Source organism: Merops nubicus, unplaced genomic scaffold (genome assembly GCF_000691845.1).
Source record: "Merops nubicus isolate BGI_N331 unplaced genomic scaffold, ASM69184v1 scaffold3264, whole genome shotgun sequence".
Lineage (NCBI taxonomy): Eukaryota > Metazoa > Chordata > Aves > Coraciiformes > Meropidae > Merops > Merops nubicus.
In genome coordinates, this window is record NW_008604689.1 from 1 (window position 1) to 15,850 (window position 15,850).

General features: G+C 39.1%; 1 protein-coding gene across 1 annotated transcript; it reads left to right on the top strand.

Moving 5' to 3' along the window:
• Window positions 1–7,171: 7,171 nt before the first annotated feature.
• LOC103771769 (dynein heavy chain 11, axonemal-like) lies at window positions 7,172–15,554 on the top strand (the record flags this gene model as incomplete). Its single annotated transcript, XM_008939080.1, is given in 5 exon segments — window positions 7,172–7,240; window positions 8,311–8,443; window positions 9,565–9,791; window positions 12,054–12,246; window positions 15,486–15,554. Coding segments are annotated over 5 exon segments (691 nt in total), but the record flags the coding sequence as incomplete, so codon positions are not given.
• Window positions 15,555–15,850: the final 296 nt, after the last annotated feature.

Here is a 15,850-nt window from a genome sequence, read left to right on the forward strand (position 1 = left end):
TTCCAAGCCTCAAACCACAACAGTTATCTCATGTAATTTGCTAACTTCATCTGCAAAGATTTGCTACACCTCTTCGAGGCACTACTGCTTCATCCAAGGGCAAACTGGGTCAGAGGGTTTCATTATCCCTTGAAGAATGAAAGCCATATACTTGGGAACACAATCTGGAAACAGCTGGCCATTTTTCTCCTCATCTGTACATTGTTCCACGTGGGGCTATGTGCTTACAACACCTGTATCACCTCGGGTTTTTTGGGCCAAGGGTCAGATTCTGATGGAGAGCTTCCCATAAGAATAGTCAAGCTCTTTCAGTGTTCAGAAGGTCAGCCCAGAAGAGAAGGCTACAACCACACTTTTCCACACTGCTTGCTGCTGAAGTGGGATTCTCCAGCCTTGTGCTTTTGTTAGTTTTCTGAGCTGCCACATAGATTACCACTTGCCATCTCTAGCAAGATCCCAGTCCTTTTGTGTAGTCTGAGGAGGAAGGAGACTAGGAGAGAGATCAAGTTCTGGTCCATGGTGACCTTGATTCTTCTCATTTTGAGTGTCTCAGAACTTTAGTTATAGAGCACTGGGACAGAAGAGAATCTGTCTCTTTCAGAAGTTCAGTTAAATCAACTGATGTAATTAAACAGAAAATATAGCTCATAAATGTTTTCAAATCACAGAATCATAGGATCATTTGGGTTGGAAGAGACCTTTAAGATCATCAAGTCTGACTGTTAACCCAGTGCTGCCAGATCACCACTAACCCACATCCATCAGTGCCACATCTACATGTCTTTAAATACCTTCAGGGATAGTGACTCCACCACCTCCCTCGGCAGCCTGTTCCAGGGCTTCACAACCCTTTCAGTGAAGAAAATTTTCCTAATACCCAACCTCAACCTCCCCTGGTACAACTTGAGGTCACTTGCTTTTGTCTATCACTTCTAACTGGGTAGAAGAGACTGACCCCAAACTCACTACAACCTCCTTTCAGGTAGTTGTAGAGAGCGAGAAGGTCACCTCTAAGCCTCCTTTTCTTCTAAAGGATAAACTCCGCAGTTCTCTCAGTGCTCCTCATAACACTTGTGCTCCACACCCTTCACCACCTTTGTTGCCATTATTTGGACTCACTCCAGAACCTCAGTGTCTTTCTTGTAGTGAGGGGCCAAAAGCTGAACACAGTACTTGAGGTGAAGCCTCATCAGTGCTTAGAGTACAGGGGCATAATCACTTTCCCAACCCTGCTGGCCACACTATTTCTGATACAAGCCAGGATGCCATTGGCCTTCTTGGTCCAGTGTGCACACTGCTGGCTCATACTCAGCTGGCTGTTGATCAACACCTACGGGTCCTTTTTCCATTGGGCAGTTTTCCAGCCACAATTCACCAAGCCTTTAGCATTGCCAGGGGTTGTTGTGACCCAATTGCAGGACCTAGCACTTGGTCTTGTTGCACCTCATACAATTGGCCTTGGCCCATCTATTAAACCTGTCCAGATCACTCTGTAGAGCCTCCCTACCTTTCAGCAAATCACCTGCCTAATTTGGTATCATATGCAAATGTACTGAGGATGCAAACAATACCCTCATCCAGATCATTGATAAAGATATTAAACAGAACTGGCGCCAGTACTGAACCCTGGGGAACACCACTTGTGACTGGCCACCAACTGGATTTAACTCTATTCATCACCACTCTCTGGGTCCAGGCATCCAGCCAGTCTTTTATCCAGTGAAATGTATGCCCATCCAAATGATATGGCAAACAGTGTCAAAGGCTTTACTGAAGTTGAGGTAGACAACATCCACAGCTTTTCCTTCATCTACTAAATGGGTCACCTTGTCATAGAAGGATATGAGGTTAGTCAAGCAGCAGTTGCCTTTCATAACCTGTACTTCTATAAAGTTGTGGTTGTTTAAATACAGTATTTTCATTCCCTCTGCTAATTAGTCCTAACCAAGAAGCAGAACTCTTTCAGGACTGAGCTCAGGCAGCTGGAGGATGACATGCTGCTCAGCCTGTCAGCTGCCCAGGGCACTTTCTTAGACAACAGTGAACTTGTAGAGAAACTCAAATCAACAAAGTCAGCTGCAGCAGAAATACAGCAGAAGGTGATAACAACTGGATTAGTTTTAACAGCTTAGAGTCACCTGCAAAATTTTTATTGTTAATTATTTTCAGTGAAACATTTCTACAAACTAGGAATAGTCAAATTCCTGTCTGTCCAACAAGGGCTGTCCACCCACGTGTTCATAGTTTCATATCTATGGTATGTAGTTGTCACATATTCATTTTTTTCCTTTTGGCTTAGTTGCTTGAGTTAATACTCATGGAAGAAGTATCACCATGAAATATGAACAAATGTATTCATATATGACTGCCATGTTTCCATAGGTGAACAGGCATATTTGTGCAGAGAAGTTATTCCCTAACGTTTGTCTGAGATAAGAAGCTTGCTTACCTTACATATTTGCTACTGTCTGAAATAAAGTCATTTTGCTAGAGAATATCCATATTTTTGTTTTTACAGATAGGAATGTGTTGGGATAAGCATGACACATTAAAAAATAACTGAGACAACTGTCATCCTATAGATAGCTGAAGCCAAAGAAAATGAAACTCAGAATAACATGACAAGGGAACATGCAGCATCAACCTATCTACCAGTTTTCACTGAAGGTAAAAATTAGTCTTGTTGATTTGCTTTCAAAGTGCAAGGAGCAGAATTCTGGCAGTGATTCCAAATATGTGAATTATTACTTAAACCAGATGATTACGTTGCAGGACTGTGTGTCTGAGAAGAAGTAAGGACCTCCTGGTCCATAACATGATACATTCCCGTGGGTCTCTCTGTCAACTGTCTCCATTCTGATGGTGTTGCCTGACTGTGCTTGTAAAGTTTACCTTCCTTGTGTTAAGCTATCTTACAGGGTCAGGCAGAAAGAGTTTTGAGGGTTTCTGTATAAATAGTTCACTTTGGCAAAACTACCAAATGATCTTGATGCTATGAAGAATGGAGATCACCCACTACAAAATTACCAGCTTGCTCAAGTGAGAGGTTCTGCCTGCTGAGTTAAATAAGGAAGCAGAAGAGTATTGCCATTTGTAGCCGTCAACCCTGGTTTGCAGAAAGTCCTCAAAAGCCTCTTGGCAGAAGTATCTTGCATTTTAGACTGCTTAGGCCAGATTTTCTTAGAAGCCTACGTTAAAAATTTATCTTACACACAGAAAAGCAAAAAAGCAGAATTAAAATAAGTAAGAATGAAAGTACTTATTTTCAGGCCTTCAGTGCAGTCTTCCACAGAGCAATTAAGCAGGCTGAAAAATTGGGGGATATTCAGTGTCATGTATCTAACCTGACAGGAGCTGTCGCATATTCAAGCTTCCTGTTCACAAGCCAAGGACCTATTCAAAAGGATAAGCTCACTTCCTTGCTTCAAACAACTTTTCACGTGAGGAAAAATTTTCAGATTGGTGATGCTGAAGTTTACTGGGTTTGCTGTTTCTTCACTAGAAGGTGGTGCCTCTGCCCAAACAAGTTATCTTGTTACCTTATGGCTGTGCCATTTTTCACAGTGTGGCTGCTGCTTCACTGTTGATAATAATTGCAGAAATTCCAAATATGCTTTTTATGTAATTCTTTTAATTTAAAATGCTGCGATGATGTTATGAAGCTACACTGAGGAGAAATAGCATGACTTAGCTGCTTGTGGTTAGACAATTAGGGTTGAAATTCAGGTGGTATGTAACATAAGAATTCAGTAAATAATACATATCCATATCACATTCAGGCTGTTATTTTTCCTTTTAATTTTAGTATCTCTATGCCCTGGAACAAGTCAGGGCTCAGCTGTCGCAGGGCTCACTGGGTGGCAGGTTTTGCCCTGAAGAACTTGCTCCAAAAGAGGCAGTATCATAGAGCTGATCAGTAACAGAAGTAGGTATTAAACTAGAAACTGACAATTTGAGAAGACAGTACAAACTATAAATTGAAGAGTCTGATTTGAGGCTGAGTAGGAAAAAAGAAATCACTCTACACAGTGTATAAATGGCAGTAAAGAGCAGACAGAAATATCTGGAAGAGAAAGGAAAATAAAAAAAGAGGGGAAATAAAACTGATGATAATTTCTCTGCATTGTGGCACAGATGGATTTATTCCTATCACCTACGTTTCTAGCCCTTTGTTGCTTAATTTTTGTCTTTTTCGTAGCAGTGGTACTGGAATAGATCGTGAAGAATGGAAATCTGTATGGCAACTGAAAAATAAACTCAATCACGATTACTGAGTAGACAGAAACCAGAGTAAAGGGCACAATACACTTCCGATTTGTTAAATACATTTTTTGATGGAATGAGAGAGGGCTTTTAATGGAGGAAGACAGATGTATTTATATCAGAAAGGAGAGAGAATATATGGTATTGTGGCAAAGGTCTCTCCTTTTTGCACTATGTGTGGTTAAAGTGATAAAAGAAATAGAAAACCCCTCATAGGATCTGAGGAGTTTTCTTCAGCATGCACACAGCTCAGGTGCCAGAACTGATTCAGTATAAAACAACCCCCACAAAAATAAACCCAAACAAAATGCACTCAGGATTTACAAGTTTCCCACAGCTTTGTGACAGCTTGCAGCGAGGAGGGCTTAGAATGGCAATGGAAACTGCTGAGCACTATTTGTTCTTCTATCTTCAGAGACGGGAAAATGATACATAGAAATTAGTAGTTGGAATTGAGAAATCTGTACTTTTTCAGTAGTATTAGTACAAAATAATTTGTGGACGAGTTTATCCAAGGTTAACTTAAGTGTGCAAGAATTACATTTTTATATTTCATTATGTTTTCATGAGCTAAAGAAAAGTAACTGCTCTTGTTGGTTAGTTCATCTTAAAATTTGGGTAAATTTGTCCTTCAGTACATATACATATTATGTGTATGTCATACATATAAAAATATGTATTATATATATTAATTTTATATATAAGTTATATGTATGAATTCTGTTATATTTTCTGCAAAAGTTTTGACTGAGAGGTTGCGTTTGATTTTCAGGTAACATTCAGCTCTATGCATGTACAGGAGTGGTTTTGAAAAAAGTTATCACACTCTTTAGCAGCTCATATCTGTGAATATCATTCCATTTGCATTAGATTTCAAGTAAATATTTTAAAATATCATTAAAACACTGTGTAAATTCTTACATCAGCTTTTCAAACAATACGGCTGTAGTAATTCCTGTCACTTTGTGCTCCCTACTCAGTAATGCTTTGAGCAGGGAATACTTTAAGGCAGAAGTGGTTCTGAAGCAAGTCTGATGACCTTTTTCAATTTTGTATGCTGTCAAGATTCTTCTAAGAAGTAAAGAGATAGAACTCCTTGAACTGGATTCCCTTCTTTGATTCAGAGCTGAACACACTTACAAGAGTTCTGCTGACTTCATGAGTACTCAGTCAGGAGTGCCATTAAGGGTAGGTTGGGAAAATTGCTTTTCAGTTCTAAATCTATTTTGAAGTTATTTCTGGAGGCATGCTACAACTAGACAATTTCAGATAAAGTCATCCATTCCACTGTAATTTTTAGTAGAACTAGTGATGCTTTCAAAGAGGCGTTGTCTTTGCTTTTTGAGCATATTTTTCTGTAGCATCATGTACTGTGCTTTGTGAGAAAATTCTGTTTTACCATCATTTTTCCAGTCACCTGAAAATACAGTTTTTATCTTCATACCACTCCTTACAATAGTAAATGTTCCATACACGGTTTCCAGTTTGTCATATCTTAATGTTAAACAGACAGTATGGCAATAGTGACCATAATGAACTCTTATAAATAATATTATTTGTGTGTGTGTGTATACATATATATGTATGTAATTTAGTATTTTAAGGTAAATTCTGGGTCCCTTGTAAATGGTTAAACTGTATTTATTTTACATACCACTAAAAGTATTAGTATTTGTTTTCCCATTTCAGTCTTCACTCAGAAGATTTAACATCTGTATTTATGTCTTTGGCATGCTTCCAAGCTGTGGCAGTGACAGATGTGTTCAGGGGGTTAGGTAAAGACATTTAAAGATCTGCTGAGAGGTGAAAGAAGTGGGTGCACTCAGAATGTCCAGAAAAGGAAAAGCTCCTTCAGAAATGGACAAAGAAAAGCTCTCTTCAGAAACTAATCCTACGGAGGGCACTTTGTCTGGACAGATTGATGTATGCTCTTAGGTATGAAATCTGATGGTGTGTCTTTTGGGGCAAGTGTGTGTGAGGGTGGTTTGTATGTGTCAACATGGAGAAAACAGATCTTAAGAGGCAAGCAAGGAAATTATAAAACTTAGTGATCAACCAGAATTGGAAATCAATAACTGGCTCCTTCCCATCCTGTTCTGCTGGTGAAGAGTTTATGAAGAGGTAGTGCAGTGAGACATGAGGCACATCGTATTTGGAGAACAATGCTTGTGATTTCTTTTAGTTTGCATATAGATACCCTGAGAAGAATGCTCCTTAATAAACAGAAACATAGGAAGCTATGCTGTTAAAGGTTAAAAGTGTAATTCTCAGTGTTATTTCTCAGTGTCAGGTCTGGGAGCTAATGCCACAAGATGACAATTTTTCATGGCTCCCTTCTTTAAAATTCTGTGATACGAAGAAAGACTCTGTTATGGATACTTACCAGTCTTCCCAGTTGTTTTCTGGTTGCACTGTTTTAATCTTTTGGTCTGAAGTGGTGGTCTCATAGACCCAAACCTGCATACCCTACCATCACAGCTTTCACTCATTTACATGCCTTCTGAGAATGCAGGTTTTGTGTCCTGGCTGTTTATCCTTCCCAGCCGCCCTGGCGTTCTGTGGCAGTATTGCCTGCAGGTAATGAATTCTTGGACTTAGTTATTGAAGGGGCCCTTTTAACTCAGAAGTTGCTGTTTTCTGTCATGTGGCCCCTATCCCACAGAGAAAGGCAAATGATTGCTTTCTGTCTTTCTTCAACACTTGCCTCCCCTTATTGCCTTTGCTTCATTTCCCTGACAATTTATTTGATGAAACAACTGTTATACCATCTCTGTCAGCTACTCAAGTCTGAGAATGGTGCAGGCTTGAAGCTTGTATAAGGGGAATGGTTTTGGTGTTTAGTGCATTTTTTTTCATATGTACAGAAAAGTGGAAAATACAAGTATGGACTTAGCAAAATCCTATGAAGAAACAGTCCAGCCACTCCAGTGTTTTTAATTCTGTTTCCATGAGTAGACCCACTTGAAGATATTGAGACCCTAGAGAAGTCTCTTATTTGCTTCTGGCACAAGGACCTCTCAACTGTCCTCCCATTAAAGAAAGAAAAATTGAGCTTGAAAGTGAAATGGACTATGCAGGGCTAGAAATATAGATAAATCCATATACCGTTACACACTTGTGTGTAGGTGCCTACACGTACATTTGTGTATGGTTCTATTTTTACCTAAGCAGAACAAAGCCTTCTGGAATCATCTGCACAGCAATGAAGTACCCATTACTATGGGAAAGTTGGGCACGGTTTATTTTCAGCAGAAGATTCAAGTTCTAAAGTTTTTTCCACCCCCACCATATTCATGGTAAATTAATAGGGTGAATGAAAAGTGTAAGGCCATAACCACTACAGTATGAAGAAATTTTTAGACTGAGCATTCTTCTGTTTGGCATAATGCAGGTTTCCTTTGTACTGTTTTCTACCTTTTGACTAGATGAGGGCCAGAGGGCAATTTTCTCCATGCTCATGTAATCTTGTGCCCCCTGTGACTAAATAATGGTCATTATACAAACTATATTCAATTGTATAGGGCTCTGTGGCTTTATACTTAGGATTACTATTCCCCACAGACAATGGTGAGAATACCAGGTTAATACAGCTGTGACCTCACTGTGCTCAATTTAAACTCGGGCCTCACAAGGTGAGAGGCTTGTGCATTTACCCACTGAACCAATCAGTTAAAAAACTGATGTGATATCTACCACATGTTGCTCCCTTTTTCATAAGGGAATTGCTCTGTACCCCCTGTAAGAGTTTCTAAAGCTCAGTAACAATGCCGAGCATCTATCAAAATGTCAAAAGGTTCATTATCTTAAAACCAAGGGAAACGATTTCTACAGGCTTTTTCTAATACCAGCAATAAGGCCACTGTTGAGAGCTCGCAATTTTGCTTGTTGAAATTGTAAGGGTTTAGTGAAGTGCTTCAGAAGAAGTAATATGCATTGCACAAGTGATAGTGAAATCAATGGGGGCATTATCATTCTTTTTGCTTTCTGCTCTGCTAATTTTCCTTTCTCCTCCCCCTCTGTCACTCACCCTTCCACAATGATTTCTTTTACAGGCAAAAAGCTGGGGTTCACTATAGGCTCTGGAAGATTTTGTAACATCTCCCTAGGACAAGGGCAGGAGATGGTTGCAGAGAAGGCACTGGAGAAGGCTGGCAGACATGGCCATTGGACTCTTCTCCAAGTGAGTGTCAAATAGCCCCTCTGATGGGGACTGTCCCCTCAGTTGGAGGGATATTCCCAGAACACAAACAAAATAGCGGTGGATTACAGCAAAACTTTTAAATGGCTAATAATCATGTCCCTTTCTGCTTTTGCTTTTAATAGTAACAGGATAAACATCATACTAATAGTTTGTCATGTTTTGCTGAACACTTTCACCCTCCCAGGAGGAACTGGGGAGAAAGAATAGAAAGCCTCTGGTGGGTAGGTAGGACTGCCCTCAGGCGTACGCTTCCCCACGTAATTAAGAGCTCCTGCTCCCTTCAGTGGGCCTTAATGGAGACTGTAATGAAATGGGTCTGGTTCCCCCTTGGGAAGCTGTATAATTAGCCCTAGAGTGCTGCTCTTCTGAGATAGCAGCTGCAGCTTTGGCCATCATTGTAAGGACCGAGAAGTCAGGCTGCAGGGGACAAAAGGAGCCGTGCAATGCCCTGAGATGCCGCGGTTCCCAGCGCAGTAACGGAGAGAGAGAACAGCAGCACTGCAATTGTTCAGGCCACTGGATGGAGGTGCTCCTCTCCCACCGCTTTATGCTAAAGAGTCAGTAGATATTTGCAACAACTCCTGGGTTGCCCGGAAGCCATACAAGAAATGCGTGTTCCAGGCGTTAATATTAAGGAGGTCGTGAGGATGGGGTGATTCCTTCCTCTTCTGGTTTTAACCTCAGCAACATTTGGCTATCAGCCAGGCTGCCTGCAACAAATGACTCCGCGTTGTCTGCTGGCTGAAATAAAATCACCATGAGATTAGTAAGGGCCTTAGTGTGCTAGATGCTGTGCAAACATGGACAAACTGACCTCTTCATGGACAGTGATACTTTAAGAATTCTTTAACCAGATTTGGCACAAGTAAGCTTGTCATGCTAGCCTGAAATGACAGTAGCTAAGAATCCTAAAGTTTATTAGCTATATTGTCAATTTATATAATAATAAAATGATGCTTTTATTAAGTAACTTAACTATTTTTCAATATAAAGCCACAATAACAATATGGCTTTATAGTGAAAGGATATATATAAAAGGATATATGGATAACAAATTTAATTGTTTTCTCACAATAAACATATTAGCTGTTTTTCAGCAGAATATTCATCTAGCAGCCAAGTGGCTAGGAGCCTCGGAAGAACTCCTTGAGGGATACAGTGAAGAGAGTCATCCTGATTTCCACATCTTCATTAGCACTGCTCTAGCTCCAACCCCAGAAAAGCACATCATTCCTCAAGGAATACTAGAAAACTTGATTAAAATTACCAGTGAAGATCCTGCAGGGCTGCTGGCTAATTTACATGCTGCTCCCTACAGTTTTGACCAGGTAAAATCAAGATGTGCTTCCTTTGTCATTCTTTTGAATTACTCCTTCCCATGGGGGCAGGTGGTGTAACACTGATGACTGCTTTGTAGGAGACTAGAACTTTGGGATTTTTGTGCTTCCACACTAACCTGGCAGCCGCAGAGCGCCAGCCCTCTGTGTCCGGTGCTGCCTCTGTGTTTCCCACCAATGTTGGGCAGGAGGAGAGGTGTGATAATAATGTGGACATTTGTATTATTCAATATAGACATACATACGTAATGGTTACAAAGATAGGAAAAAGTGCATTTATCATCTCAGCTTTAGCCAGTGCTGCACTTCTGTGAAAAAAAGCTGTCTGTGCTATAGTCAGAGATCTTTCCTTTGATGGTACTCGTGAACTTCGGTTTGACTATGTCCATTCTCCCACAGAGTGGATTTAATGTACTCAGATGTTCAGGCAGTGGCTCAGTACCCTGTGTATGTGAATTCCTGTAATTAAGCACAAAGAAAGGAATCCATGAGCAAGGCTTATGAGCAGTTTGTTGTTTTGCCTTCCACTTTTTCCCTGAGTGAGGTTCCGCAGAGCTGCATGGTGGGTGAAATGTAACAGGAGAAAGAAGGCGTGAGGGCGTGGAGGGCAGGAGTGTCACTGTATGTGCGTAACCTCCTCCCCTCCAGGTCCCTGGTTATCACTGTCTGTTACCCCAAGGAGCTTGTAGACAGATCTTCAAGTTCAGCTTCCTGGCAGCAGTGAAAATGCTGGAGCAGCAAGCTTATTCATGTCAGCTGTAACTGTACCCTTTAGCCTTCCAGCAATGCATTACTGTGTCTTTATTTCAGCACAGGGGGCATGAAGGCAGAGCTTGGATGTGGAAATGGTAAGAGTTGCTTTTAAAGGGAACTCTGCTAACCAATGGCCAGAAAAAAAAAAGAGATGTGCTCTAAAGGAGCTGTGTCAAAGCTACCTTGGCTATGGATGGATTGGTTTAGATGGTAGGAGGTGATTCAGAGAGGTAGCTGTTAGAAAGGTAGACTGACTGTGGGTTTGTAGCTAAACAGACAACTATTAACAGAGCATCTTTTTTCTTTCTTTTAAATAATTTTATTATAAGAATATTCTTAATGGGAAGCTAAGGCTAGACAAAGTTTTTAATAAAGGCAATTAACACACAATGTTTTCCCACTTCAGGCTGTGTTCTGTTCAAGAACTGTCTATATATGTATGTATTTTAATCACCTAATTTCTAAGCTTGATGCTTAGAAAACCTGGCTCATTATTTTGAGACATGGATGTTTGTGGCTTACTACAAATTCCTCTGCAGACACTGTCTTTGATATGTTTGTAGTTAAGGTATTTTAAGTTTTTTGAAAATCAAACTGTGCCTAATCCAAGTGGAATATATTTCATGGTTTTTTTCATTTTCTTCAGGATGGAAGCTTACGTTGTATTTCTCATGGTTAAATTCAGGATTATGACTTCACGAGGACTGTTTTTTTGTCAGACACAAGATTCTTCACTGTTCCTCAGACTTTCATATCTGTTGTTCAATTCAAGATTACCTGTTTCCTTTTGACAGCCAACAGTTTATCCCTCTGAAGTTCATTCCACACGTCTATGTTTTTATGGGTATCAAAAATATGTTTGTTATGTCAATTACTTTTTAAACAAAAAGATAGAATATAGAAAATTGTCAAAGAATTAAGAATAAATTTCTACAAGTTTTATAGTAAAATGACAAATAGTTGTCTCAGCAATTTAAAAAACAGCTGAATCCCTGTGCAGAGTCTCATCTTGCTGAGATTGTCTGCTAACACTACAAAGGAGGCAAAAAAACAAATGAACAAACAAGCCGTCCATTTCAAACATGACTCTCTGAGAAACTGTAAAATTTGGGGAACTAGTATGCTTTTTCATAAGTACTAATCTGGCAAATTTTCTACTAGGGATAAAGTCTATGGATGATTTATGCTAAGAAACTGTAGTTATTATCTGAGTAATGTTTATGGAGTTCTACTTAAAGTCCCTGTTTTTGTTGGATTCAGTAGCACAACAGTTCTAACCTAGTTTCCCTAGGGCTATTTGGAAGTCATCAACAATTTTGCATCTGTGAATTACTGCAAAAAATACTGCCTGATAGTCACTGATGACTAAGAAACCTGTTTCTCACTCTCTCTCAAACTCCAGGCTTGTGAGTGCTCCCTTTTGGCAGCTGAGACAGGGGCAGCTGTCGATAACACTGCCAGTTATTACCTAGATAAATGTATTCCTTTTTCCTTTGGCTGGATATCCTTGAAGGATGTAGCAAAGAAAGGGAATTTGTAAACATCCTTTTTTCCCCATGCTATTTTCACACTTGCATTGCTGGGAGACTGAAGTTTGGCCCTTAAGGCTGGAATAGAAGGAACCCATTCAGTACTAGAGATCTCACCATCTGCATCGCTGTCCTCTGCAACCAGCTAGAGACCCATACCAAGGTAAGAAGTAGTGGTCAGGTAACCAAACACCAAGGTCATTTCAACACAAACAGCTGTTTATACTGGGTAAGTGGGATACAATTCTTAATCTGAAGCTGTTACTTAAGTAGCTGGAATTACACAATGCTGTTGCCGAGTATGAAAATAAACCAGATCAAAGTGGGGAGGGGTGTGGGGTGTGGATTTTTTTTCCTGGCAGTGGATGCTTGAACTTTGTAATGTAAGTCAAACCAGTTCCACATCAGTAGCTAAGGGGGGAAAAAAATGCCCTTCATTATGTTAACAAAAACAGTGGTTTACATGTGCATATATGCCAAATTCATTAGGCAGGTAATGAAGCATTTGCACAAATGTAATTACATACAGCAATTCTGACAGTTCATAATACTGCATTAATAATCACTACAATTAGTTCTGATGATGGAAGCAATTTACAGCACGTCACATGTATAAATAATGGTGCATTTCCTGCATGTGTCATTATTATGTATTAAGGATGCCACCTTGTTGTGACTTTCTCAGTAATGTTCCCCTTGAGTCAAAGTTAAGGGTAGATGAGTGATTTTATTTCTGAGCTACAGCATATTTCACACTTGTATAGTTTAAATATTCAGTTGAGGTCATTTGTGTAAGTACTGTATATGAAATGCCTAATAAAAACACTAATTATTTATTACTGAATGATATCGGATAGTCTTCCCATTTTAGTAATTTAAAGAAATGTAGGACATATTTATAAAGGAGGAGAGGGAAATGTCACCCTTTGATGATTCAGTTTTATCCTTATCTCCCAGCTTGTATTTACTCTTAGAAATTAATTTTCCTTTTTTTTCTTTTTACCCTTACTGACCTTTATTTAGCTAATAGAACATGAAACTGTTTTTCCTTCTGTGGTACTTGATGTCATAGTGAAATAATTGCTTAATTTTATAGTGATGATTTAATAATGCTTCCCATTTAGAAAACAAGTCTATAAAATCAGCTTATTCCAACCCTTAGTTTTCTTTGCTAATAAATCTTGCTGCTTTAAGCTCTGTTCCTTTCAAACCACAATTCATAAGCTGGATAATTAATTTTTTCTAATTAATGAGAGGGAGGATTCTGATGGCAGGGAGGACTAGAAAGGTCTGTAAGAGCAAGAAATATTTCTTCTCTTGATAATATTGCTTATTGGCCGTTCTTATTATATTGGTTAGTGATTCATTACCCTGAGGCTTTGAAAGCATTCTTTTTTTTTACATAGGTATTGGAGAGAGAAAAGAGATAATATTTTTTTTAAAACGTGACTTTGTATGCATATATACATGCATATGACTTTGTGTGAGTGTGTATGCATATATATGCATATATATAAAATCTCCCAATTGAATGTCCTTTGGGGACAGCTTTGTTTAAGACAATTAGAGATTGACCAGAAAGCATAAACTGGGAAACTTGAGCTATCCCATCAGCTACTGGCAATTGCCCTAATTCCATCATCACTTGTACCAATTTACAGTGCTTCCCTGTGAATATTTAATCTTTTTGCATCTCATTTCGACTTAACCCATTTTCTTCTTGCTAATGCAAACTCCACCTTGCTGACCTCAGATAATTGAGGTCTCCTCAGGTGAAGTGCAGAATGCCTGATCCTACCTCACTGTCCTGCTCTTCCCCTCTGCCTTCTGATTCCCACACACACGCTGATAGAGTTGATGTTTTGAGGGAGATGTGGATTCCGTCCTTACCACACCCATCCACTGAGGAATGGTTCCATGATTCTTTAGTACAACAGGCCACTTTTCTATAGAGTACAACAGCAATTATGCAGATCCAACAGTCAAAAATATTTATAGCGCAAACCCCTCAGTTTTCTCACACTAGCAAAAATGGTCCTTTTATATCACATGCTTTGATGATCCCAGTGTAATCACCGTCGCAGAAGTGTACAGCTGAATGAGCTTGTTCCGAGTTAGAATGGTGGTATACTCTTCTAAAAGACAAATGAAAAAGCCATTTTTTTTGAGATAAATATATATATATAGGATATTAGAAAAACATTAAATGGGTGTCTGTTGTCAACAAAGAGATTCTAATGCAAAAATGTTTCATTCTAAACCCACGTTGCTGGTGTTTTTCACACAGACTCTCTGTTCAGGCTTCTCATCACTGCCATGCAGCATTGCCTGTTGTTGTATTCCAGTGGCTTTTTTTTTTTTTTTCCTGTTTTCATTCTCTTCAAACCAGTTTAAAAGAAAGATAGATTAGAGTTTCATGTTTTCAAATTGAAATAAGCTAGTAGCAAGCAGGCTGGAATAGCTGCAGCCATTTTACTTGTTCTGTTCTGTCCTGTCACATCATGCAGTATTTAAAGCCTATAATTAAGTTTTTACTTGAACTGTTAGGAAGCAAATACTGCTCCCAAGGTGGTAGAGGTTCCTGTCTCAGAAGGCTTCATCACAAACTGGCATATTTTGCAAACCAAAGGGTGGCAAAAAGAAGCTTCAAACTCTGTGAAGCCAAATAAAAGAGAAAGACAGTAGTTGATTGAATAAAATGTGTTACAACTGTTAATCATATGCTAGAACAGTGGCATATTTGACTAGAGTTCTACAATAAACATAATGCTTATGTGATGTGGTAGTAACAGGATTAATATTAATAAATTTTTTACCAAAGTTCTTGAATACTTCCCAAATTCAAATAATGTAGGATTTCAGTTATGGAGCATTTCCTAGTGAGGACACATAAAAGGCTGCAATCAGATACAAGTTTTTTATTTGTCCTCTGAGAAAGGCACAGTGGGTTACCTTCCTGTCACTCAGGAGGATTATATTTTTAAAGATCTGTATGGGAAAATACATATGCTTGTTAATGAGTTATGTTCTCTTACGTCCTGCGGTGTTTAGAAAACGTACTTTTCTCTTAAAAGCTTTTCATAAGGGATAAGGTAAAAAACATGACCTACCGCTCAGACGTATGCTTTACACTGAATTTTACTGAATTTTAGTCACAAACTTTGTATTTTCACTCAGATATTTATAGATACCTCTCACTGGATTGAAACAAATCTATTTCAGTGTAGTTATTTGCTAAACAAACAAAACCAGCAATGCAAATATATAACCATGAAGCTTTCTGAAAAGAAATGTTTAAATTTCTTTTGTTTCTTTTAACAGCATTTATTCTGAGCAGCTTTGGTTTTTCCTTTAGAAAGCTGACCTGTTTTATTCAGTGATGTGTTCTGTTCCCCTGAGCAGGTTCCACGGGATGAGTTGTGGTACCTCTTTGGTGAGATCATGCATGGTAGTCACGTCACCAAGGCCTAGGACCACAGGCTCTGCTATACATATCTGCAAGAATTCCTCATCCTACCTGTGATAAGAACTTTCATATATACCTAAAGCTCTTGAATGTGTATGTAGTAAGTTCACCCTAAGAGAAAGTCATCTTTCAGAACTGGAACCTTGTGGAGAAGACCACAAGCTTTCTTGTCTATGTGGCCCCACCTGTAGCAATGTCATGTCTGGCTGTGGGAGCATAAATTCTCCAACTTGTAATCAGTACAGTGATTCATTATGAGCAGATTTTTTTCTGAAAGGGTTTGTGATTTGGCATATTGCTT